Source organism: Diadema antillarum, unplaced genomic scaffold, assembly GCF_040938485.1.
Source record: "Diadema antillarum isolate AM-2024a unplaced genomic scaffold, OU_Dant_1.0 seq00000203_RagTag, whole genome shotgun sequence".
NCBI classification, from domain to species: Eukaryota; Metazoa; Echinodermata; class Echinoidea; order Diadematoida; family Diadematidae; genus Diadema; species Diadema antillarum.
This window is the reverse complement of record NW_027271262.1, coordinates 2,658,826-2,684,609: the sequence shown is the minus strand read 5'-3', so window position 1 is coordinate 2,684,609 and position 25,784 is coordinate 2,658,826. Positions and strand designations below refer to the sequence as shown.

The 25,784-nt window shown below is 40.6% G+C and overlaps 1 protein-coding gene across 1 annotated transcript in view; it reads right to left on the bottom strand.

Moving 5' to 3' along the window:
* Positions 1-550: 550 nt before the first annotated feature.
* The window catches only part of LOC139728861 (zinc finger MIZ domain-containing protein 1-like), a gene marked incomplete at its 3' end in the record, with an annotated part of 313,304 nt that continues 288,070 nt past the window's right edge, over positions 551-25,784 (bottom strand). Inside the window, exons 7-15 of the mRNA XM_071639801.1 lie at positions 21,620-21,773; positions 13,016-13,137; positions 10,473-10,617; positions 8,837-9,119; positions 7,606-7,719; positions 4,832-5,035; positions 3,097-3,303; positions 1,809-1,953; positions 551-686 (exon numbers count right to left, since the gene is read on the bottom strand). Coding sequence (XP_071495902.1) covers positions 551-686; positions 1,809-1,953; positions 3,097-3,303; positions 4,832-5,035; positions 7,606-7,719; positions 8,837-9,119; positions 10,473-10,617; positions 13,016-13,137; positions 21,620-21,773 — 1,510 coding nt within the window. The remainder of the gene's footprint in view (positions 687-1,808; positions 1,954-3,096; positions 3,304-4,831; positions 5,036-7,605; positions 7,720-8,836; positions 9,120-10,472; positions 10,618-13,015; positions 13,138-21,619; positions 21,774-25,784) is intronic.

The following is a 25,784-nucleotide window of genomic DNA, read 5'->3' as shown; positions in this document are numbered from 1 at the left end:
AAGAATAATAATAAGAAGAGGAGGAAAGACAGAAAAATGTTTAGATGGTTATACAAGTAGGAGATCCATTCATTACCTGCGAAACTTTCAGATACTATGTTTAATGCTCTTTCACCTTTGAACTCTGGCACATATGCTTTTGTCATATGCTTATGATGCTTATGCTTATGACATATCACAATATTTCTTCCCTGTTCATCTGCATAGTAAACACATATTTACCCACACGGAGGAATTTATCTTCCTGACTGCTTCTACTTGCATACTCTTCTACCTTTAAATATCAATCCTTGCTGTTGGACAAAACAGACATATCGTTTCTTTGTTCTCAAGACCACAGTTACTTTTCTATTCAATGTACCATTTACGTATCATACCATATTGTAAAGTGTGCCACAAGACCACAGTTACTTTTCTATTCAATGTACCATTTATGTATCATACCACATTGTAAAGTGTGCCAAGAGCATCGACGTCGGCACCAAACATTACTGCAATTCTAACGTAAAAAGCTCTTGATATCGCAGGACTCTGGAGAGCTGTCACCTACCTCCACATGAGTGTCTGGTGGACTGACTGGCGGAGGTGGAAGACATGGTTACTGACTGCCAGATTGTGCTCTAGCCGGAACGGTTCCAGGACCACGCCGTCCCTCACCGGAAACGTCATGCACATCTCCTCACTCGCTGCTCCAGGGGGAAGAACGTTGCGAGGAGGAAGAGGACAAGAAGGAGGTGGAGGAGGTGGAGGAGGAGGAGGAGGAGGAGGAGGAGAAGAGGAGGTGGAGTAGGAGGAAGAGGAGGTGGAAAAGGTGGAGAAGGAGGAGGAAGAGGAGGAGGAGGAGGTGGAGGAGGAGGAGGAGGAAGAAGAGGAGGAGGAAGAGGACAAGAAGAAGGAGGTGGAGGAGGAGGAGGAAGAGGAGGAGGAAGAGGAGGAGGAGGAGGAAGAGGAGGAGGAGGAGGAGGAGGAGGAGGTGGAGGAGGAGGAGGTGGAGGAGGAGGAGGAGGAGGAGGAGGAGGAGAGGAGGAGGAGGAAGAGGACAAGAAGAAGGAGGTGGAGGAGGAGGAGGAAGAGGAGGAGGAAGAGGAGGAGGAGGAGGAGGTGGAGGAGGAGGAGGAGGAGGAGGAGGAGGAAGAGGAGGAGGAGGAAGAGGACAAGAAGAAGGAGGTGGAGAAGGAGGAGGAGGAAGAGGAGGAGGAGGAAGAGGAGGAGGAGGAGGAGGAGGAAGAGGAGGAAGAGGAGGAGGAGGAAGAGAAATGAAGAGGAGAAAGAAAATGGTGTCAGTCAATGGGTTTCTTTTTTCTTTTTAGTCCTTATTACACTTAACCCTTACTGTGCTTTGTTCGCAAATTTGCACAAAAGCTGGAGCACTTTCTTTTGCGCATTGGCACAGATGTCTGGAAACTATTTGTCAATGAATAGAGATTATCTAATCCCCCTAATCCTTATTGTGTAATTATGATCTTCCTGTTGGACCGAGGCAACATGGCTGCACCGGAGTGGGCTTATTAATTTTATAGCTACTGATAGATCAAGTTTGGATGGATTATTGAATTTTGATGAAAAAGTAAGCTAAGTGTCTAGGCACGTTAGATAACATGTTAGATAACACCTCTCTTCATTTCAGTATCGAACATTCTCATGATCTATATCAAAACCATTGTTCCATACAAAACCACAACTGGAGATGTGGCATGTGAACATTTTTCTGGATTTTGGTACAGGAAAATAACCATCTACCTTACATTCGCCGTCACGCTCTCAAACTTCTGAAAAGCCTGCAAAGGAGGTTACTTTGAAAGACTGACCTGTTTTCATGTCCGGTGGTCCCCTGGGGAAGGGCTTCATGTCCCCTGTTGGCGATATGTAGGTAGGGGGAATGTTGGGGCTGGGCGTGAGTGGGGGCGTGGGGTTGCCTTGCATGTTGGGCTGGAAGTTGATTGGTGCATTATTCTGTGGAGATCAACGATAAAGATAATACAAATTTTATATCAGCGCATGCTTGACCATCCATACAACAAGTGAAATAGTTTGTGCCAACAATGATTACACATGTTTTGACTAAGTCAATGATATCTTGCTAGTTCTGGCTGGCACAACTTATTGTGTATGAATGCCTGGCAAACATTAAACTGAAATACATATGAGCAAAAATTTCAGTAGCATATGCCATCTACCAACTCTCTCAAGCCCTCTACATTATCCTCAGAAGAACACACCAAACAAAAGTACAAATTTCCTTTATGATCTCATTTTGTATTCAGATGAAACTTGTTTTTTGAACACCACCTAAAGAGCAAAAACACAACGAAATAATCTCATATGACTCATTTCACGTCTCTGGCTGCAGAATTGACAGAATACACGGAGGAGGCGTCAGGCTGCCCTCGCTGGAGAAAGCAGCTTAGTTTTGTGACTTGACACTTATCAAGATTCCCTGCAAACTAGTCATCATTTCCTGTGATGACAATCGAACCAATTCTTTACTGTGTAAGGCTGCTTTCCACATCAAAGGAAAATATCACACTTCCATGACAACCGTCAACAAAACTTCCATATCAAGAGATGCAGACAATCTCGCCTTGAACAAATGAAAAAAAATACTCACAAAAAAACAGTGAAAGTGGGGGATTATCTCCAATCTACTCATCCTTCCCTTAATTGGCAGGCATGACAGATACACATCAAGATTCCAGAGCACTTTTGTGCAGTTTAGGAATTGGTTGGTGTTTTTTCTCCATCTCAACTACAGTTTGATGCACTGACCTATTCACTTGATTGAATTATATCTTGCTACGCTCAGAAACACCAGTAGAAAAGAATTCAGTTTGTCACATTGATTTGTCACATTGATATGTGCAATGTTCGGTTCCCTACTAACATCGAGAGCAACAAAAACAGCAACAATATCAGCAACAGCAGCGACAACAATAACATCAGCAATAGCAGGAACAACAATAGCAACAACAGCAGCTAGAACAAAAGAAACAACAGCAACAACAGCAACGTTGGCATCAATAACAGCAACAGCAAAAGTAGCAGCAAACAGCAGCACCAGCAACAATAACAGGAGGATCATATTGTTGCAGGACTAACCATAGTCTGTGGCATCGGCATGTGACCCTGTGGCGGCACCCCGCCCCTGGGGAAGAACTGGTTAGGGTGATGCTTGTTCATTATGTAGCCGCCGGGCCTCATCGGTCCCTGCATGGGTCCCGGCTGACCCCCTTGGTACGGTCCACCCTTCATGGGCATGGGTCCCTGTGGTCCCATCTGGGGATATTGAGGCTGGTTCATATGATTCTTTATAAAATATAGGAAAAAAAAGAGAGAAATACAATGTATGATTATCAAATTGTATAAACAAGTGCCTGCTATTAGCATCAAAGAAATACAGGTGAAGAATATAATCATACAATTTTTGAATAATATATTTTTCGTGGAAAAATGAGCAAAGGAAATGGAATTCCATCGGGGTTTGAATGCGAAACCTCCACATTGCTAGCCGAGTGCTCTACAGTCTGAGCTATAGAAAGCCTTAGTTCAGTGTTCAGAAACCCTAAATTCTCAATATATTTTGTCAATTAAATTTTGATCTTTTTTTTTTAGCTAACAAAATGATCTCTGGAAATCCAGCTGTAGTCAAGATGAATTGTGTAGTTTCAAACCTTCAAATGCATACAACAGAGTAAATGTTGGGCAAGATGATAAAGCTTAATCATTTGGTTTCATGCGTTGTAGATACAAATTTGATCAAGCAGTATGATTTTACCTTTTGTCTCGGTTTCTCAACACTTTGGTCACTAGAATGTGAATCACGAAGGCAACTAACCATAACCATTTGGCTTTGGGCATTTTGAAAATAGCTATGCCGTGACTGAATTTTTGGACTTACAACTTCTTGGACAGAAACAGTTGGCCTTAGTTTGGCCTATTTATGTGTCGCTGACAAGAAGTGTAACACATAGAACCAGTGATTCTTTGAAAACTCACTTTACACAGTAGGGGATTCCAACAATGATTGCTACTAAAGGTTTTCTGATCACAAGATTGCACCCTCATCACAAAATGGGGGGCAAGCTTGCTCCTCTAATGATACTGTCTCCTCCAGAGAAAGAGAATGAAAGGTAGCCAGGAGAGGAGAGGAGAGGTGAAGGACACGGTGGGTGGAAGAGTCAAGGGGAAACAAGTCAAGTGCAAAGCAATGTCTCGCCTGCTTATATCACAATTTGTGAGTGTAGTGTTTTTTAATGTTAATTTCATTGAATGTTTGACCTTTGACATCATCAGACCTGACCCATACTCAAACTTAACCTTTATCTTTAGGTAATGTACTTGTGGCACCTATTTCATGGTCATAGCTCACAGCTGTAGACAGCTATTAAAAGTACACTGCAATATTGCAAGTGTAGTGTTTTTCAATGTAAGTTCATTGACCTTTTGACCTTTGACCTTGTTGGACCTCTCCAACATTAGAATTTGACCAGCATCTTTTGGTGATGCTACCTGTGGCATGAGTTTTGTGGTCATAGTTCAAAGCTCTGAAAAGGCCTTGAGAGTACACCACAATATTGCAAGTACAGTGCTTGTCAGGTAAGTTCATCGCCCCTTTGACCTATGACCTTGTTGGACTTCACCAATATTAAAACTTGACCAGCATTCTTAGGTTATTTACCTGTGGTATAAGATTTGTGGTCATAAAGCAAAGCTGTGAAAAGTTATTGAGAGTACATAAAATCGTTGGCAACGGCAACAGCGACAGCGAGTAAGGAAAAGTAACGCTTTTGTCTTGCTCCCGCTACGCAGGCAAGACCAAAATCCCCCAACGTACCGGATTGTATCCCTGCGCTCCCGGGTAAGGCCTCTTGTTGTTGAAGGTGGACGGGTGGGGCTGGGGCCCCGGAATACTCCTGGTGGGCATCTGGGGGTTGTACATGGGGTGCTTGCCCGGACCACTGGCCACCATGGCCTCCATGGGCATCTGGTGCATGCTGCCCGGAGGGTACTGGTTCACGTAGTCGGGCTGGGTCCTCATCTGGGAGCACAAAAGGGAGGCAGAGATAGAGGGCGAGGCAAAACAGAAAAAGGTTGATAGAAAATGATATATAATTAAAAGAGAGTCAAGCAAAACAGGGAAAGATAGAAGGAGAAAGAGATATATACAAATATAGATGGATAAACGGGTAGAAAGATACGCAGAAAAAGATAAAGAGAGAAAAAAGAGTGAGAGATGGGAAGAGAGAATAAGACACAGGTGGAGAAGAGGAAAAAATGAAAAAGATATGATGAACAAATTAAATCACAAAAGAAACCTGTTTGAACTGTTTTCTTTTTTAAATTTCACAACAACAAATTTAAGCCACTGTGCCATCTACTGTTGAAAGGCACATTCTCAATGGAATAAAACAAATGTGTAGGCTTGTAAAGAGGACATAGATGTATTTGCAGCGCACCTAATCGTGACAGCTCAGCTGTTTGACAGCATGTGCTTGCCAATCAAATACCAAACCATGACTTAAAATTGTTAAAATTGTCACTGCAAGGCATACACACCAAAATTCAATATATATAAATGAATAAATAAATAAATAAATAAATATATATCTATATATCTATATACCTATATATATATATATATATATATATATATATATATATATATATATATATATATATATGTATATATGTATATATGTATGTATATATATATATATATATATATATATATACATATATACACATATATATATATATATATATATATAATATATATATATATATATATATATATATATATATAAGATTTATATATATTTGAGGAGTTTATGAGCAAGAAGCAAGAAGTGAGGAGAGATGTCAGAAAATTGAAAGGGTCAAGATCAGAAAGTTACAGTGGAACAATAGACAGCTCAGGAGAAAGAAATCATTCATCATCTGAATGAACTACCAAGGCCCACAACATATCCTGTACAAAAATTACAATCCTGGATTCAAGGCTAATTAATGCAAGCATGAAGGAAATACAGGAATGCTTGAAAGTGAGAAAACACCACAACTTATTTTTTTTTTTAAATAATGCTGAAAAAATATAATCCTCTTTTGGGATTAACAAGACCTTTATGTCTTCGTTAAAGTATAAAGCACACAAATCAGATTGACAACAAAGTTTTGCAGGAATGGCTAAGAGCCATTCCAGGTTTGTTGCTCTGCATAGAACCATGGGAACATTGCCAGAAACTTTGCCGTTACACGCAAAATGCCTCTCTCTCAGCCAATCAGAACTGTCCACTTGGGGACTTGCATTTGATCTTTGTCATTGAATGTGAATGCAGTGATTTCTGGCAATGTGCCCCAAGTGCGTGAGTTGGACCTTTGTGACAGACTCCACACATAGGATTTCCAGTGAGAGCAGTTGGTAGGTCGTTATAGTGTATCGGAATATATTACACACATTTTAGTACACCTCAAAGGCTCCTTTGGAAACGGACAGAAAACTTTGTAAGAAAGCATTTGTGCAGCATCCTGCGTACAGGGCTAGAATGGACAGCGGTGTAGCGGTGCGTAAAGAAGGCAGGTGTTTCACAACTTCTTTCCCTTTAAACACGCAAATCACGTCTGTATTAGGCGCCACCCACAAAATGGGCAAGAGTTTTGTGTTAGAGCGAGAAATACATAAAAGGTGTACATTGATCATGAGCTTTGCTGCAAGAGATAGGTGTGAAAGGGGGCCATCTGCTAGACTTGTTTAAGAGGAGGAAAACAACTGCCACAATATCAATACAAGTTCAAACATATATGCCCCTTTCTAAAGGTGAGGGAAAGAAACACATAATGACATATTGCTGTTAGTAAAGTGGATGATATTCATCACAAAGTTTACGATGGAAATCAACTGAAAAAATAGTTATGCAATTAAATGCTTGAAACGAAGAGGGTTGACATTAAACATGAATTATCATCAGTCGGAACGTCTGTCAGAGATAATAAATAAAATCAAAACAGAATGAGCCCTGATATCTGTCTATTAGTTGTGATTGCTGGTTACATGTGATGAATCTAAACGGGAACAGAGAACAGTGAGAAAAGAAAGTGAACTATGAGACAAACAAACAAACAGACGAACAAATAAACAAACAGGTGATGCAGTGATTTGCACAATGACATACGTATATACAGCCAGGATACTGTCCCAACAATGACTATCAGAAAAGAGGTAAATTTAGCAACGATGGAAACACTATCAAGGACAAACAAATGAGGGTGGAATGATAAATTCCACATACAAACATACAATTACAGAAAGACAGACAAAGATAAAAATAGACAGACATATAGAAAGGAATATAGACTCTATAGAAAGGAATATAGACTCTATAGAAAGGAATATAGACAGACAGACAGACAATGAATACTTTGACAGACACGGAAATAGACTGAGAAAGAAGAAGAAGTAGAATAGAGATGGAGAGAGAGTGAAGGAGGAAAGTGTGGTGCTTGAAAGAAATATTTGTCCTTCCTGTATTTTCACATCAACAGAAAATGATAATTAAGGAATTATTATATGATAAGAGTGGCATTGTGAGTGGGCAGTATCAATTATTGTACCTCAGGATGCATCATCTGGGTGTTAACATGGGCGTGATGCAGAGATGGGCCATGGGACGGGGGTCCATCGTAGTATTGGTTGCCGTAGCCCCTTTGCTGCTGAGCATGAGCTCTCTGTGCAAAGGTTCAAAGGTCAGGGGAGAAAAGTTGAAGAAAAAATGAGAGGGCAACATCCGATATGATTTGCATCGCTAGCAAAGAACGGTCTGGGTCTCCAGTTTGGGGCTGAACCGACGATTGAGGATAATCTGGGAGGACAATGGTTGCTCAGACACAGACGTGGACAAAAATGTGAAGGGTACGTTGCCATGGTTACTGAATGAATTCTCTTGCTACAGGTGCCACTTACTTTGCATGCTGCTAATTGGTCTCGAGTGTAAATGAGAAACAATGGCAAAAATCTTGGCAGCAGCACTCTAAAATTTCTGCCCTGGACAACTGATCATTGCTCCTCCTAACCAGCACAAAATGTTAACACGTTTCGATACCTTAGGACGACATTGATGGCATTACAACCACATAATTTCTGACTTGTAGCCATGTTAACAAACAAATAGTCTCTAAAGATCACTGTGCAGCTGCAGATAAAAAGATATTCCAATTAGTAGCATGAGACATCTTGTGCCAGAGAAATGAGATATTTTCACAAATTTCTTTTCAAAAGAAGATCATTCAAAAGCTCAAGAGCAACAAATAATGTCAGATGCTAATCTCTGCAAAGCATCCTTAATACTTCTGTGCACCAGTAGTTTTGTCTTTACCCTCTTGAACTCTGCCAAAAAAATCTCATCCAGCACAATTATTTTGACTTCTCGCTAATATTTGGAGATTCTGAAATCACAAATGAATTCACTTGCACCTACTTTGCAAACACAGCAGGTCACTGCATAAAATCAAATCTATAGATGACGATCAAAGCATGGGAGCAACTCGGAAATTTAAGATCAGACTAACTGGAGCTTGAGCCAAGAAAATTTGTCACAAAATTTTTCTTGACGATGAAACATCTATTTCTTGTTATCATTTTGCATGCTGCAAGAATTCATCTCAAACTAGAATTCAAAGATCCATTAACCCGTTGAGGACGGACTGAATTTGCTACAACATGCATTGCCCATAGACACCTGCCCGAGTATACAAGGGACATGTCCTTGACAGGTTAAGAGAGCAGTGAACCATACAACAGGTCTAAAACTGGCAGGCTTTCTGGTCTTGGAACTCCCTCCCTCACCATGCCATAGTCTCCCATCTGCTGTTGCTCCTCCTGCTCCTTGACGCACACCGTGGCCGTTGCCGTCGCGGTGGCCGTCGCCGTGGCGCCGGCGTTGACCGTCGCTGCCGCCGCCGCCATCACCGCGGCGGCCGCGGCTGCTGCGGGCTGGGGGTGAGGGAAGTTTCCAGTCCCCGCAGACATGGCCTTCTGCGCACCGGGATGGGGTCCTCCTCCTGCCATGTGGGGCGGCACGTTGGGGGGTGGAGTCGGGTAGCACGGTCCTCCCATTCCAGGCTGCATGCTGTGCAGAAACCGAAAAAAGTGACAAAGACAAAGATGTTGGTATATCATGATGAAAACACAGTCTGGCTGATGTTCACATCCTAGAAAACTTTTTATATACATTGTGATTTGTATAATTAAAAGTGTAATTGTACCTAGTGCTGAAGGGATTTTGTCATTCATTCAGCATTTAAAGAGTTTAACTAATCTAGTTTTGAGAATCCTAACATCTTCATAAGGTTGGCATGAATAACTGCCCCTTACTACACATAGATTTTGCTGGTGTATTCACAAAGACCTTTAGTTGGAATACCTAAGCTCAATTCATGTAACAGGTACTTTGAGGGTATTTCTGCTGACAGGTTATCTGCATTATCAAGGGTTTAGAGGAGGGACACGTACCCCAGCAAAACATTGGCTTCTGTCAGGTCTTTCAACCATCAGAGTTGGATTACACTAACCCTCCCAAATGAGGCTCGATAGTCATTCATGTTTCATTGTTAGGGAAATGAGAGACTGGTCTCTGACGTCAGAACACCTTTGCTGAGGTTTGTAAGCATTTCATTTGATCTATTATGGATGCCTCTATGTTGTTTGCTCATCATGAACCTTGGGTACTGCATGATCAAGAAAGATGGGTGGGGATGGGGTGGGGGGGGGGGGTGGGGAGACAAAAAGAAAAACTGAGCCCAGGCATTCTCTCACAAGACGATGACTCGGACCTTCACTTCGAAATGGCAAACAACATGAACACTCGAGTCATGGGCCTGGCAGACACACAAGGTTTTCAGGGTTTGCAGCAAACAATCTTTCCCCTCTACGCCTATCAAAACAAGTGCCTCGCGCATTGAGAGGTGTTTTGTCCTAACGTTACATCTCGTCACATTAGCATCTTTAAGACTGCATGAACGACCATGGCATCATCAAAACACTTCCCTGCATGTAAGGTAGAAGCCATGTTCTTTAAAACAACTACCCCATCATCAAAACACTTCACTGCATGTACGAGAGTATTTTTTTTTTGCCAAAAAAGAGAGAGAAAAAAAGTAAGCATGCACTAGCCATGACTTTAAAATATGACAAAGCCTTTATCAGTCCATCCCCAACCAACATCCCACTGCCAAAATAGTAAAAAAAGAAAAGAAAAAAAAATGGACAGAGATAGATTATGAAAGTTGTTTTTCTACATAACGAATTGCATGCCAGTGGCAATTTGCAAAAGTTTCAAAAGTTTGCAAAATGTTTCTGGTTTTATAGTAATTGGATGGTTGCCAATTTGACAGTTGACATTATCTCTTTTATTGATTTTTGTTTTCATTCAGCATCAGGTGGGTGGATGGGAGGTGAGGAAGAGTTTGGGCCACAAAGATACCTATTTGGTCCCCCTCGGTATGGTCCATTTGGTCTGTAGCCAGACATCGCCTGCATCCCATAGGCCTTGCCCTGGCCCACAGCCGCCGCTGAGAAAGGGTGCGTTTGGCCGTTGAATTGGGCGGGGTTCATATTGCCCCCTGGTCCTGGTAGAGGGGCGAGAGTGGAAAGACAAAACATGAATGATTGACAGTGGATGAAAAATATGCTGATGCACTTAAGACACAAATTTTGAGGGGAAACTCATACTTCTGGCTCAAAAGTGAAAAAAAGTGCAGCACTATGCATGCCACATCCGACTTCCGAAAAAGAAGTAATAAAAAAAATAAATTTTCCTTATCCTTGATTACAGAAAAAAACAAAACACTTCAAACTTATTGGCATCTCTGTCTTCTTGTACAGTTGATATCAAAGGAACATACTCTATGGACAGAATGAAACAGTCAACAAAGTGATTACCCACAACCAAAATATTACATTTTTTTTTTTTAAAAAAGCTGTTGCACTTGCAGGATGTGCCAGCAAGTTGCATTCCAAGAGGAATGAGATCAGATGGTGAAGCACAGTTTTTTTTTTTTCACCTGCTCGCTCCTATACTCTTGATTAGAGACTCTGTTACCCGTACATTGCTACCATTCCTTTGTTGTCATTGTTATTGTTGTTGTTGTTGCTGTTATTATCAGGATGCTACTAGATGGCGCTGGAGGCTAAATAACAAAGAAAGACTCCTGCTGGTGGCTTTATCATGAAAAAGAAGGAACACAACTACTACCCCCCTCTCACATCATTGGTACATTCTGACCTGTGTTACCCACTCCGTGACCTCACAAACCAGCTGAGAAAAGCATTAGATCCTCAGAATAGGATTGTGGAGATTCAGACATCCCAATACATTCTTCTCATGTGTCCTACAAAGGCATTGTGCTGTTTCCGTAAGGAACTTTCAGACAGGTAAAGTATTGACATATATGCTCCATAACCAAAGTTGTAGCCTACCAATCACTCAAGTGATCTATCCTTAATATTCTACTCTAGTTTTGTAAAATTGTAATGAGCAAAATATCTGGACTATTCTTTATCTGGAAGGTTACATCTCAGAATGCACTTTGAGCACTGGATCTTCACCTACCATAATTTTTGAAGCTTTACATTACCTCATGGGTTGTCCTATAAATCCCACAAAGAATTGGGATGTAGATTTTCTTTTTTGACACACATTTACATACATTTATTCCAATCATTTCACTAATAATTAAAAGGGATGCCATTTGCATGGATTATGAAATCTATACATGTACAGTGATCTGATAAGGAAGACATGTCCTGAGAAGTTACACAAACAGCTAACTTGTGTTGGGATGCCCTGCTATAACAGAGTGAATAAGATTGATACAAGTATGACGTAGGCCTATACACATATGCGAAAAAAAAAGAATGGAAAATTCTGTGGATGTATTGGAAAAATTAGAGGATGCATTCACTTTTTTCCAGAATTCAGTTCAATAGACATCTATCATCAAACCTGCAGTGTGGTCTTTTAAGAAGAAATCTACTCCAAAATTTTATCAACTTCAAAAGAAAGAAAGAAGCAATCCCTGCAGAACAGTGCAACAATGATCAAAATCAGATAAAAAATAATGAAGTTGTGACATTGTGAAATTTCAAAATTTTCAAAATCTTGACCAGTCCTTATGAATATTCAAATCAACAAGTTGATGATGCCATGCTCTCACAATTTCTTATCAATTCCATATACAGAAATGACAAAAATTTCATATTTCAGCTGCATAAATATAAAACTTGCCTTAAAACCACCTGAATAAAAAGGAACAAATGTTACCTCTGATATATTTTGGTATCGGAGTATGCTTTTACCTGCATTATATATAGCATATATGAAAAACTGTGAGGGCATGACATCATGACTTGCTCATTTGAATATTCATAAGGAAATTTGAAATTTCAAAATGTTATGTCTTCCTTTAATATTTCTTGTACCATTTTTGTCATTTTTGGAATGTTCTGTAGGATTTTTTTCTCTTTCTTTTGGAGTTTAATCTCTTGGAAGTATAGGGTCCTGTTGCATTAGTAGAGAGCCATCAAACATATGTCAGATAATCGAACATGAACTAGGCACTGCAGCCAATCAGTGGCCTGTTTTATCAAAAGATATAATAGATTATAAATTTCCTTTACAGGCTGCCATAGACTTACCATAGAAATCAACTATATAATCAATTATAACTCTTCATAAAACAGGGCCCAGAATGAGCATTCACAGACTTATGTTTGATTTTTTGACTTGTGTTTGATCTAAACTCGTATGCAACAGGCTCCAAGAGAAATATTAATGCTAACCATATCATTACCAAGGGCTTATCCCAAATAAACAGTAACCATCTGGGCATGAATATGAATAGATAACCAACTTTACCCTGTAAATAAGAGCATGGGGAACTCACCACCCTCAAAGATGCATCATTATAACATGTATTATGACAATACAGCTCCATTTGGCTTAACATTTCGGCGAATCCCACCTACCTCGGAATGAGTTGTTCATCATGTTACTCTTGTCGGTGGTTTGCGTGACCCCCCAGATTGTTGTGACAACGCTCAAAGACTGCTGGGAAGGCTGCTGAGGGGCGCCCTGCCATGCAGGATCACTGTAGGAAGAAAGGAGAGATGTTGGACCAGCGAAATAAGAAATTAAAACACTGCTAACATAAAAAAATGCACATATCATCATTCATACCTGATAAGGAATTCTTGCTGGTCATTTACCCTGATGGAATTTTCAAGAAGGGTTATGAATTTCCTGGGGAAAAAAAAAGGAAAAAAAAGGAAGTACAATGAATATGTTGAAGGAAACTTATGGCCTGTTGATGTAAGACATGTTGCACTACATGACATTGACATGAGCAATGTGCAATGTTTTCTGTTCAGATTTCCTTCAAAGCTCTTGTTGCAAAAGCAAATTTTCATTCATTTATTAACTATTTATTATCATTATTATTATTATTATTATTTTTTTTTTTTTTTGGGGGGGGAGCTGTTACTGTACACTTGTGTACGGAGAGACATTAGGCTTTAACTCTAACATTTTCCTCACAAAATACAATGTATTGTGCATACTTAACATATACACATGTTAAGGTTTAAACTTTGTGGTGATCTTATCATTGTATAGTCCGTGAGGTCTGTGGTCGGAGAGGACAAGTTTTGTGTCAGTCCACATCAATGAAACTGTCCTACAGCTTGCTCGAATATGCAATAGCGCGGGAGAGTCCCTCTGCAATGTTTAGAGTGCGGGTCGGACAGGGTGTAGGGTGGCCTTGAAAAACGGAGTTGTCAGTCTCACTGTTGGTACAGGGTAGCAGATACAGCTATGGATATCTATGGGTGTAAGTCATTAACGAGCACACTCTGTTTGATCTCAAAACACATCCGTGCCGATAGACGGAAGTCATTCACTCGCCTCGATTCATCCCCCGACCCGCAACGACAACAGTCAGTCCCACTGCCATCCGAACGGAGCGAGAGAGAGTGAGAAATAAAAAAAAAAAAATAAATAAAAGTCACCCTCGTCACCATGAATGGACCAAACGAGCCAAGATTCACACCCACTCCCTCAAGAAAAAAAATTGCTCCTCATGGCACAAACCAACAATTCCTGACAACATCACAGCAGTCCACTTCACGTAGCAAATCTGTTGTTTTATCATCAAAAGTAGCCCAATCTTACATCTAGTTTAGATAATGACTGGCAAAAATCTTTATGCAATGAAGAAAAAGTCAACGAGTTCTTTCACCTCTTATTGCTAAACACAAAAGTACTGTCTACTGATACATATGCATACATACTTGATACATATACTTTAACCCATTCAGGACGGTTTGATTTTGCTACAACACACATTTTCCATAGATGCTTGCCCGAGTATACTCGGGACTCGTCCTCAATGGGTTAAACGCCATCACATAAGACCAGGTGGGAATAGAAAAAAAGGCCACTATGTTGAATTCACACAAGATAGGGCCATATCTTGTCCTCCGTGCAGCTGCTCAGAAAAGACGTCACTAAGCTAGCATGCCTCATAGCCTCATGATTTTTGTCTTACACCGTTATGCTGCTCATATCTGTAGCAAGGTTACACTCAGGTGGCCTATTTTGGGCAAACACGACACTTTTTAACTCAGCTATTGACTGCTATGGATGATGCACAACAGGAGAGTCCTTACAAGTAAATTTATCATCAGGTATGACACACTAGCATCTGTTGCTAGGCAACAGAAGACGGTTGATAGAGGTGCCAATCTCAGAGTCTGGCCAACATTAGCACACACATCACACGGCAGCGATACCTGCTGTTTATATCACTCTTGTTTGCCGCACAGGCAAAACAGACATAATTAATGAAAAGATCTGGCACAGACCTGAACAACACTCCTACTTAATAAGACGTACAATGAATAAACATTATGGGTACCAAATCTCATGCACCGATTACAAGGCTGCTATACATAACTGCTGGACAAGTAAAAGGAATAATGACATTTAGAAGGGAAAGTGGAATTTATAAAGTGCTCACTACATACATATGTACCTATTCAGTAGCATCTTCAGTTGGATCAAAGTCTCGAGGAAGGTTAAAAAAGGAACATTTTCTCATTGTTAATTGCTAGAACAAAGAAAAGGAAGTGACATCAACGAGAGAGATGGAAGAGGAGAATGAAAGGTTCATGGAATGTGCTAACAGATGTTCCACATATTCATCCTTTCCTATATCATCATAGCAAGAATCTACACTTAGACAAAAATGGAGTGCACGAGAATGTGCATTGGAAATGAACATGTATGCTAGGGAGTGCTATTGCACCACAAGGGCCACGAATATATCATATCCCCATCCATTTTGCTCAATGTTGGGCCCTTTATGGCGTTACACCAGTGAGAAGATACCGCCTGAGGGAAAAGAACCCATTTTTTCCCCTCTTTTTTTTGAGTGAGGACGTATTCCCTCAGGACCTGTTCGCCCATAATGGGCCTGCCTGGCTAACTGGATAAATGGGATAAAAATATCTTGAATTTCTGACTTTGGCGCTGCTGGAAAATTGGATTTTATTTTTGTCTTACGCGCGTCACAATACCATGTCGGATGCCCACAATCTCATTACGTTTCTACCCCTCCAAGTCGTCGAGCCTATCTTTAATACCGGTCTCAGAAATTGAATTTCAATTAAGACAAAAATAAATGGCAGAAATGCTGGTGGATATTTGCGTACGTCTTTGGAAAACACCCCTAGAACTGGCTGGTCAGTGGGTTGAGAAATTACCTGTGTCGGTGTAAACATGCTCCTTTTATAGCTCTCCCTTCAATACTATCTTTTTTTTCTCAATTATTTTCACTCTACATTTTGGACTCTTTTAACCCTTCCCCTGGAGAAAAAATAAAACATAACCAAACAAAACTATAGCCCTAAGAATTAGAACTTATCACCTTCTTTTTTGCTACCTCCAATGAAAAAGAAAAAAAAAAAACCACACACATACGTAATCAAAGGCAAATTCCGAGAGCTGCAATAAAGATAATTGGTGCATTTGAATACAATCATCATCTGTAAAGTCTACGAACGCGACACATGAATCGAGCCGACCTTACCCGCTCCACGCTGTTACGAAAGTACATTTTTTCTCCTAATGTTTATTCAAGTTCACGTTTCTACTACTCTTGTTTGCCCCCACACATCAATCTGTCTATTCATCTGTCGACAGAGCACGTCATGGACATAAAACGAGTGTGCATGCCTCTCATAAATGTCATGCTCGGCACGGCTGAAAGAGTATTTCCACATACCAGTACCTGCCGATAGTCTCTCTCTCTCTCTCCCTCTCCATCTCCCACACGTGTGATACCTCACATGTTGATGCGTACCTCGAAATCTTAAATTACGGCTTCAGAGTCCAAAGTTAACCTGTTGATGCATGCTTAAACACCATAACCTACTTTGGGGTTGAGATTCCTGATTGAAGTTCAAGGTTTTCTTACCTATTTATCTTCTTTTTTTTTGGGGGGGGGGGGTTGGGGAAAGGCATGTCGCCAATTCATGTTGCAAGCATCAGTACAATACAGATTTGATTTTAAGTGTACTGTTTTCTTATCATGCCACTACGGCACTAAGATTGTACCATTACTTTGTGATCAGAGTCCCCCTTACTTTATGATCAGAGTGTTTGTAGAGCTCATAAATCTGGTTCATTAAAATAAAGATAACTTGAAATAACAGCAAAAGAATGACAGCAAATTGTATGCGTTTGCATGATCTCTCACCAAAGTTGTGAAAAGCAACTTACAACAAAGATCTGCACCCTTTTTAAAAATTAGCACAAGTGGACAACGCCTGGAACCATTCCTCTTTGAACAGGATAGCATCATGTGCAATGCCAGGACTGGGACAGGTTCATAATGGGTCCTCCAGCTAAGCCAAGATACACTATGCCATTGTTAAAGAGAAGAACAGAGAAGATGGCAGGGAGAAGGGGTCCACATCAAAATTGATCCCTGAAATAGCAGTTTTTCATATATGGTTCAATAGATGATGACATGAACAGACAAATATGGAAAATATTGATTGATATTGATACAGACAAATTGATATACATACAGGGGAGGATCTTTATCCTCCTTGTATCTAAGATATTTCAGCCCTATCCTCTTGTGTTGCTTTGAGTTCTTGCCAAGAGAAAATATATTTATATGTATTTTTGATAATTGGTTAATTGAAAACATACTAAAATGACAAGGAAAATAGAAACAGATTTCCTTGTGACACTTTGCCCTTTATGCTCTTTACTGAAGAGGTGAGATTCCCTATACAGACATCACCCATGTGTATGATAAAGCCCTACACTTTACTACTTGATGACCTGGAATAAGTGTCAATGTTGCATACATCTCTGCATCTTCCATCACAAACATTTGGACAAGATTTCCTGGCATGAACAAAAGAGATTGCCATGGCAACAAGTCAGAAGTGATTTTTTTCTTTAAAGTCTACAGCCAGATTGGTGATGAGAAGTTGACGCAGACGGGCATCGTCTTTGCTGAATGCCTCCAGAGCTGAGTGAGGCTGCTCGTGGTTCGAAGTTATGAGCCCTCCGTCCCAGCCCAGAGATTGCTTGGGAAGATGGATTGCCCCTCGGACACACAGGGAAATACTGTGAATTCTGCATAACATACTCCTGTGCGCAATTTGCGACGTATGCATTCTAATTTTCGGGCAAGACTCGGAAGCGTGGCTAATTGAGTGCACCTCGCGAGAGAGCACGCGGCCACGCATCACTGGCTCGGATCTCCCTTCTACCTCCAGACGAATGTAACACCAACTCCGGGATACCAAGAGGAGGCCAAAGAAAGAGAGATACAAAAAGAGAAAGAGAGACAGAGAGCACGAAAAAGAGATAAATGTAGTGACACAGAATAAAGATATAGACTGGGAGAAACAGACAGAGGAGCTGGAAAGACAAGTTGAGTCAAATGAACAGATGGTTTGGAAGAAGGGCAGAAAATAACAGGAGGAGGACAAACTGGGGAGGAAAGGAAACTGCAGAAGAGAGCGAGCGAGAGGGAGAGAGTAAGGACGGGCGATAGGTAGCAGCTGGTAGTCAGATAAAATCCCCATCTCAGCCAGCGCTTGCAATACGGCCGTTAATGAGATTATTTCAACGGAATGTCATCTTTAGAATGTTTTACCACGTCTGCAACAGTGCCCTTGATGCGCCATGTACAAGGTGCTCCGTGTGCGTCACACGAGTCATTTTCGGGGATGGGGGCGGGGAGGGGGAGGGGAGGGGCAGTGAGGGACTGAGGGGAAAATCAAGATTAGATGGGAGGGAGTGGTGAAGATTGGGGAGAGGACCATCATGGACGGGATAATGCTCCCTGATGAATGTCCAAACGTCAACAATACCTCTGGATGCGCCACAACTTTCTTACGTGCACCGTAGTAAATACGCCACTCACCATTCACACTGGCTTAACAAGCATACCTGCCAGTCTTGGTTGAGATTTAACATCATTCATATCCCCCGGACAAGACACAAAGGATTGTGATAACATGCCAACATGTCTACCATCAATGTTCGTATCACTTTATTGCTCCAGGTTTTGATTTCCTCAATGTGACACTGGCCGCCTCTACCATTGACTCAGCCAGCCATAGCAGGGGAGAGAGCAACTGCTTGTAAAAGATGAAATATCACTGCATATAATGGTTTAGTTTCGCTTCCTTATGTCAATAAAACCTCACAGGAGAAGCAAACTATGTGAGCCCGCTCTCCGATGGAGGTGATAGCTAGAAAGCATTCGTTTATTCACACACAGGGTGGGGAAACCATGCGGACTTTGTGCAATTTTAACAACTTTCCAGGGTCTAGCACAATGAGTATTTACTGTGCCATATCGCATTATAGTAACAGGAATGACACTAAGCAAATGTTGGTTCACTGGCTGGTTACAAGACTACAGCATTCGTCAAAACAAAACTAAACAATCACAAAATGACAATAAGAGATCACATATCTACATCATAGTAAAACACATCCTTCAAGTTCAACAATGTTCACCTGTATGAAAAAGTGACTGTGGTCAAGAGAAAAAAAAATTCTCTCAACAACCATATAATCAGGAAACATTGTTTTCATAAATTAAAGGAATGGTATAGTTTTGGTTGAGACCTAATTTCAGGTTTCTAACATTTTTTGGTAAAATAATGAGAAACCTCTTATGAAATATGAAAGAGCATGTAATTTCATGAGGAATTCAACGTTTATTTGATGAAAATTGGTTTTGAAATGGCCGAGATATCCAAAATACAGCGATTCTAATAAGTGTGGGACCCACACTTTATTATGATATCGCTTTGTTTTACTTTGTTTTTTTGATGTTTCAGTCATTCCCAACCCGATTTTCATCAAATAAACTTTGAATTCCTCTTAAAATGGTATGCTCTGTACTACTTCATAAGTGTTTTCTTGGTATCTTGCAAAAAGTTAAAAGCTAAATTCTCAAATCCACCAATACTGTACCATCCCTTTAATGTATAAGCACAAAAAGCTTGTATTAAAAAGGTAATGACCTTACATGTGTAACTGTTTTTTTCTTAATCTTGTAGCCTAATGCATTTATGGGAGAGCTAGTTGGAAAATACCTAACTGCTGAAATTCAATAACTGCTAGAAGGTGTACATTATGTTTTGGTACAGAGATTTCCTTGGTCAAATGAAGGCTTGCAGGAATAAACTCTAGATCAGATTTGGACAGATAATCATCTGTCATATTACATTCTAATTCTTCATGGTTCACTACAGTCAGACAGACATATCATACATTATGTAACAAGATGTTTTCTAACATACAAACCATTTTGTGAGAAGGAAATATGGCAGGTATTGCATTCATACTAGCAACAAGGACTTTTGAAAGTCATATTGTCCTCACATGGGTTGGGTTGATGTACACACAAGCACAATAATTTTCCATAAAAAGAAAACAATCCAAACATTGTCTTCACTTTATTTCAAAACCGTTCCCATGCAATAATAATTGTTAGATCATTTCCAACAAGCCTCTTGTGTGCTTTCTATGATTCCTCCATTTAAAATGTATAAATTGTACCAAGGTAATTTGTGTTTTGATTTTTGTAAATGTTATGTTTTGACATGGAAATAAATGAATGAATCTCTATTCAGTGTTCTGTTCAAGGGTTGGGATACTAAACTGCAGGCATTGATATGAAATTCTCAATACTGTCAAGCAGGATTTTTTTTTTTTTTTTTGGGGGGGGGGGGGGGTGGGGGGCATTGTAACAGATCTGCCCATGTGCGTGCCTGAACACATGATGGCGCTTCTCTAAGAGATTTATCACGCATCCCATGTGTACATGTAGTAATCCTTACGTTCTAACATGGGCACAGTACACCTGTCTAACTAACACCTGCTAGATGCTGCACAGATGCTTGCTTGCATCGCTCTTATCAAATCTGATATACATGTAAATTTGTTAGTGTTATTACCCCCGTTGATCTTACCAAATGATCCCTAAAGTTGCTAGAATGGATATGACGTGCTCGTGACTACCGAACCGGGCCAGTGAGATTACTTGTTCAAGAACATTTTGATTGTATTCAATAGAGATTGTGTTGAGACTGTATATGATTTGTGAACATTATAATGGCTCAATGGCCAATCTCTGTGCACATCTATTTGAAACAGAAGCAGATTCCTTTACGAATCAGCGCCAATAATTTCCTAAATCATTAACAACAGTGGCACCATTTTGTAGATTCTCTGAGATTAAATACGGATATTATTACAGCCTATCAGATTTTTTTTCTTGTTTTCTTTAAATAGCAAGCATGCAGTCTGTTCAATTATGAAATTATTTCAAATAATAATGAAAATTAGATAGTAAAATGTCTTGTTTACCATTTTGTCAATTCTTGTAAGGATGATTGCTATGGACAGAGTATTACACCTTTGTACAAAGTAAATTTTACAGTATTATCATTAACATGACGTCATTATGATGAATGTTTGTGGTATGACAATGTAATTTGTGTGTCAATGATACAGAAATCCTTTGAGTTGAGAATCACAGGACCAAATTTTGATCAGATACAAGGTGCAAAGAGAAAACCTGGGCCCCATTTCATAAAAGATGGTAGGATACAGAGGCGGATCCAGAGGGGTGGATCTAGAGAGGGGCGCAACCAGGGCACGCCCCCCCCCTTATTTTTTGTTTTTAAAAAAAAGAAATAAAAAGAAAAAAATGAAATGAAACCCAGAAGTGGCACCAGAAATGTTAGTTGCGCCCCCTCCCCCCTTTACAGAATTCCTGGATCCACTCCTGGGATAGCAACTCTTGCTGGAATGGCACCTTCCCATAGCAACAGCCAATCAGAAAGCTGGAGTCTTGCTGTCACCATGACAACTGCCATTCCAGCAAGAGTTGCTATCATGTCAACTTTGTATGAAATGGGGCCCTGGACTGTCATCCTCATTGCAAGGATCCGAAGGAGTAAGGGGCGAGGTGGAGAGACCGTGTTGTGGGTGTGGTTGGGGTGGAGAATCCGGACCATACAACCCACCTGTGCGGCACTGGAGGAAGATTCTTTTGCATCTGTTGGTGCATTGAAGCGGAGTTTGCGTTCGCTCCACCGGACGACTCGCCTCCTTCCTGGCTCTTCTGGTGTCTCAGTAAGAGGAGACGACCCAGGTCCTCGCACCACGCTGACAGTTGAACTGTTGGGAATGATTGAAGGGGGAACACAGATGAGTGGGAGCGGTCTCGTACGATGTGAATGAACGAAGTGCAGTGCAGTGATTGATCAGTTAATAGCCAGCTGAATATGATTGTCACAGACCCTTGCCAAACACGTTGACGAGATTGCGATGGCTTATTAAGAAGAGGGTAGGTAGGCTATTAGGCTTTGAATGTATGGTAGTTAGCTGACCCACTTCAGAAAATACTCTGACATAGGGTCAATCGTTTTACTCTAGATGACATAGGTGGGATTGGAACACATATCACTGTACAACAGGTAAACTTTTCAAATAAAAAGACACAATGTGACATTCACTTCAGCAGTTAATCATACTGACTTATCAGTGATTGGAACATCTTGATGAAAAATTTTCCACCTCCATCTTCCCTCATCATTCTTTTCCTCATTCCTACATCTGTTCCTCTCCATTTCCTCCCCCTACATATCTTCCTTCATACTCCTCCTCCTTCCTCCGAAATCATCATCACCACTACCACTACAACCATCATCACCATCACCACTACCACTACAACCATCATCACCATCACCACTACCACTACTACCATCATCACCACCACAATCATCATCACCTCATCTTCATCATCATCATCATCATCATCATCATCATCACCATCATCACTATCAACATCAACATCACCTCATCTTCATCATCATTATCATTATCATTATCATTATCATCATCATCACTATCATACCACAAATATATGAACACTGCATCATGGCAGCAACTGGTTTCAAGATCATTTTCATGCAACACAAACGCCATTTATCACTCTCTAACACACACAAACACCCCCACACACAAACACACATACACTCTACAGTCATCCATCTCCATTGAGCCTCATATTGTTCACCATGTGCTTGGATTGTCTGCCACTACTCAAGACAACTAAAGAGGGGGCCACATGTGGTTGATAGCCATCATCCTCAGCTCTCACAGAAATGATAGCCGATCTATTTGCCAATTGATATCCCGCGGTAGTCTCCCACCTCCGTGACCTCCATTGGGCTTTCTAGAGGCTACTTCTCCACAATGCAGGCTCTGATAATGCTTCCATTAGCACACTCCTCTCCCCATCTCTCATCCTCCCTCCACTATACTCCTCCCATTTCCGGTTGCCAAGGACTCATCCGAAGTAGCAACAGCATCTCCACATAATATAATGATGAATGTTTAATACCAATTGGGCACTAACTGGAGCACAATATCTGTCCATCGCTCTCACTATATGCCTGTCTCTTTCCTTATGTGTGTGTGTGTGTGTCTCTCTCTCTCCTTCTTTTATACTTTTATCTCTCTTTGCTCCATTCAACACACACACACACACACACACACACACACACACACACACACACACACACACACACACACACACACACACACACACACACACACACACACACACACACACACACACACACACATACACACACATACACCTGATGATTTGCAAGTTACAAAAAAATTGTACATGATTCACTTTTCAATGCAGTTTCTGAGTACCCTGACATCTGCTCAAAGGGAACTTCAATACAATATCCACTTAACCTTGTTTTATTTTCATCACTAAGTTATAGCACCTTCCACACTGCCCTATACATAATCTTTCCATCTAATAGCAAACTACCAACAGTTTGTAATCAAACCAGATTGCAATTACTGAATTAGCTTAAAGGACAAGTCCACCTTCATATACATAAGGATTGAATGAATGCAGCAATATTAGTAGAACACATCAGTGAAAGTTTGAGGAAAATTGGACAATCCATTCAAAAGTTACGAATATTTTAAGTATCTGCGCAGTCACTGCTGGAAGAGAAGACTACTACAGTGTATGATGTCACATGCGTACAACTATATAAGGAAAATAAGAAGAGAATTTCACAAAACTTTACTTTTTGAATAAAATGCACAGTTCTTCGACCTGCTACTGACGTATGTTAAGGGTAATGTTATTCCCCCTGCCTTCTGAAAGAGAGAAGTCGAGTGTTCTTTTGTTATGCGAGAAAAATGGAAATATGTTGAATTTTCTTTATTCTTTCTTTATATCGTTGTACTCATATAGGCCTATTAGTCTTTTCATCCAGCTGTGACTGAGCAGAAACTTCAAAAATTCATAACTTTTTACCGGATTGTCCGATTTTGCTCAAACTCTCACTGATGTGTTCTACTAATATTGCTGCATTCACTCAACCCACATGTCTATGAAGGTGAACTTGTCCTTTAAAACCAGAGCAAAATGACTGAATCTGGTGGCTTAATAGATTCAGCTCTTGCAGTTCAACTGTACCATTTCATCATCACTACACACACGCTTCTCTCTTCTAGCCAATTTTTTTTCCCCCCAGCATACCATACTAATACATAATTAACAAATGTACACGCACATGATTGACTTTGCATACTGAAAAATGTAACTTCAGAAAGACAGCGAGATTAAGAGAGAGGTAAGAGAGAGAAAGGGAGAGGGCTGACATACATTACAGCAGAAAATAATATAAAACAGATCAGTCAATGATAAGACAAGACAGGTGAAGTATTCAAAAATTTGTGACCATCCTTTTTTAACACCAGACCGTTGGATGAAGATTTGCTTGTCACTACTATCACATTTTCTAAAGATGAACATTTATCTTATACTTCAGCTTGAAGATGACAATTCTCAACAAATCGCAATGGACATATTTTCTTCACTCTGTTCTCTCAGGGCATATAGTGCACCTCTCTACATAGACTGCGGAACCCGACTTGCACAAATAGCCAACTGCCTGAGATTACGAAACCACTTGATCACTCCGCACTGTTTACTACATCTCTCTTGGCACCGAAGGCAATGTGCCATTTCTTGTTTTTGCGGGATCTATGACGCACACACAAACACGTATGCAAACAAGCCTTCCTGCGGAAAATTGTCGTTGCCATTCCACTCCGGGTGGCAGTAGGCGAGGAGGTCTACTTTATCCGGACAAGAGTTCCCCCTCCCCCCACCCCCCTCCCCCCATCCCCTTCAAACTGTGTATTTCTCAGTCACAAGGTGCTTGAAAGCACATCAACAATCAGAATTCATCAAAGACCTCAACCGCCAAACCATGACTGGTCTCAAACAGAAATTCTGCTATAAAAGACACGATCGTTTCCAAGCACTTCAAAAGTCCGCTCAGTGAGTAACCTCGTTTCTCAGCAGGGCGGGAGACCAACTCAAAATGAAGGCACAGTGCAATGTTATCTGCGACCATAGGTTCACAATCTCCATCCTTTCAATCCCAATCAACCCTCCCCCCTACTTTCCTCTGTACCAACATAATTGATATGCCAAGATAGGCTCCTTCTGGTGTGCCCACAACACCCGGATGGACGGCTGACAAACCAGGGGAAGGTGTGAATTATGATGATGTTGCCACGGCGACAAGGAGTCAAAGGTTCAACCCAATATCAGAATACCAGGCATAGCGATATGATGATGAATACATGAAGAGAATGAGAATGAGGGGGGATGCCTTACTCCCAGGTCTTAGATTGAAGACAACAGCGCGTGTGATGACAGAGTGACAAAGGAGCAGACTCCCCTCCAGGAGTTTTAATGTATGCCAACAAGGAGATGCCTTGTGGTCACTCTGACCTACACTGCTATCATCGTTGCCATTTTCTCTTCTTTTCTTTTTTTGGCGATTGTTTCCTTTTTGCATAAATGCACAAAAACAGCTGTGCTTGGGTGCATACTTGAAGAAAATGATAGATATTAAAGGACAAGTCCATCTTCATATACATAAGGATTGAGAGAATGCAGCAATATTAGTAGAACACATCAGTGAAAGTTTGAGGAAAATTGGACAATCCGTTCAAAAGTTACGAATATTTTAAGTATCTGCGCAGTCACTGCTGGAAGAAAAGACTACTACAGTGTATGATGTCACATGCGTACAACTATACAAGGAAAATAAAAAGAGAATTTCACAAAACTTT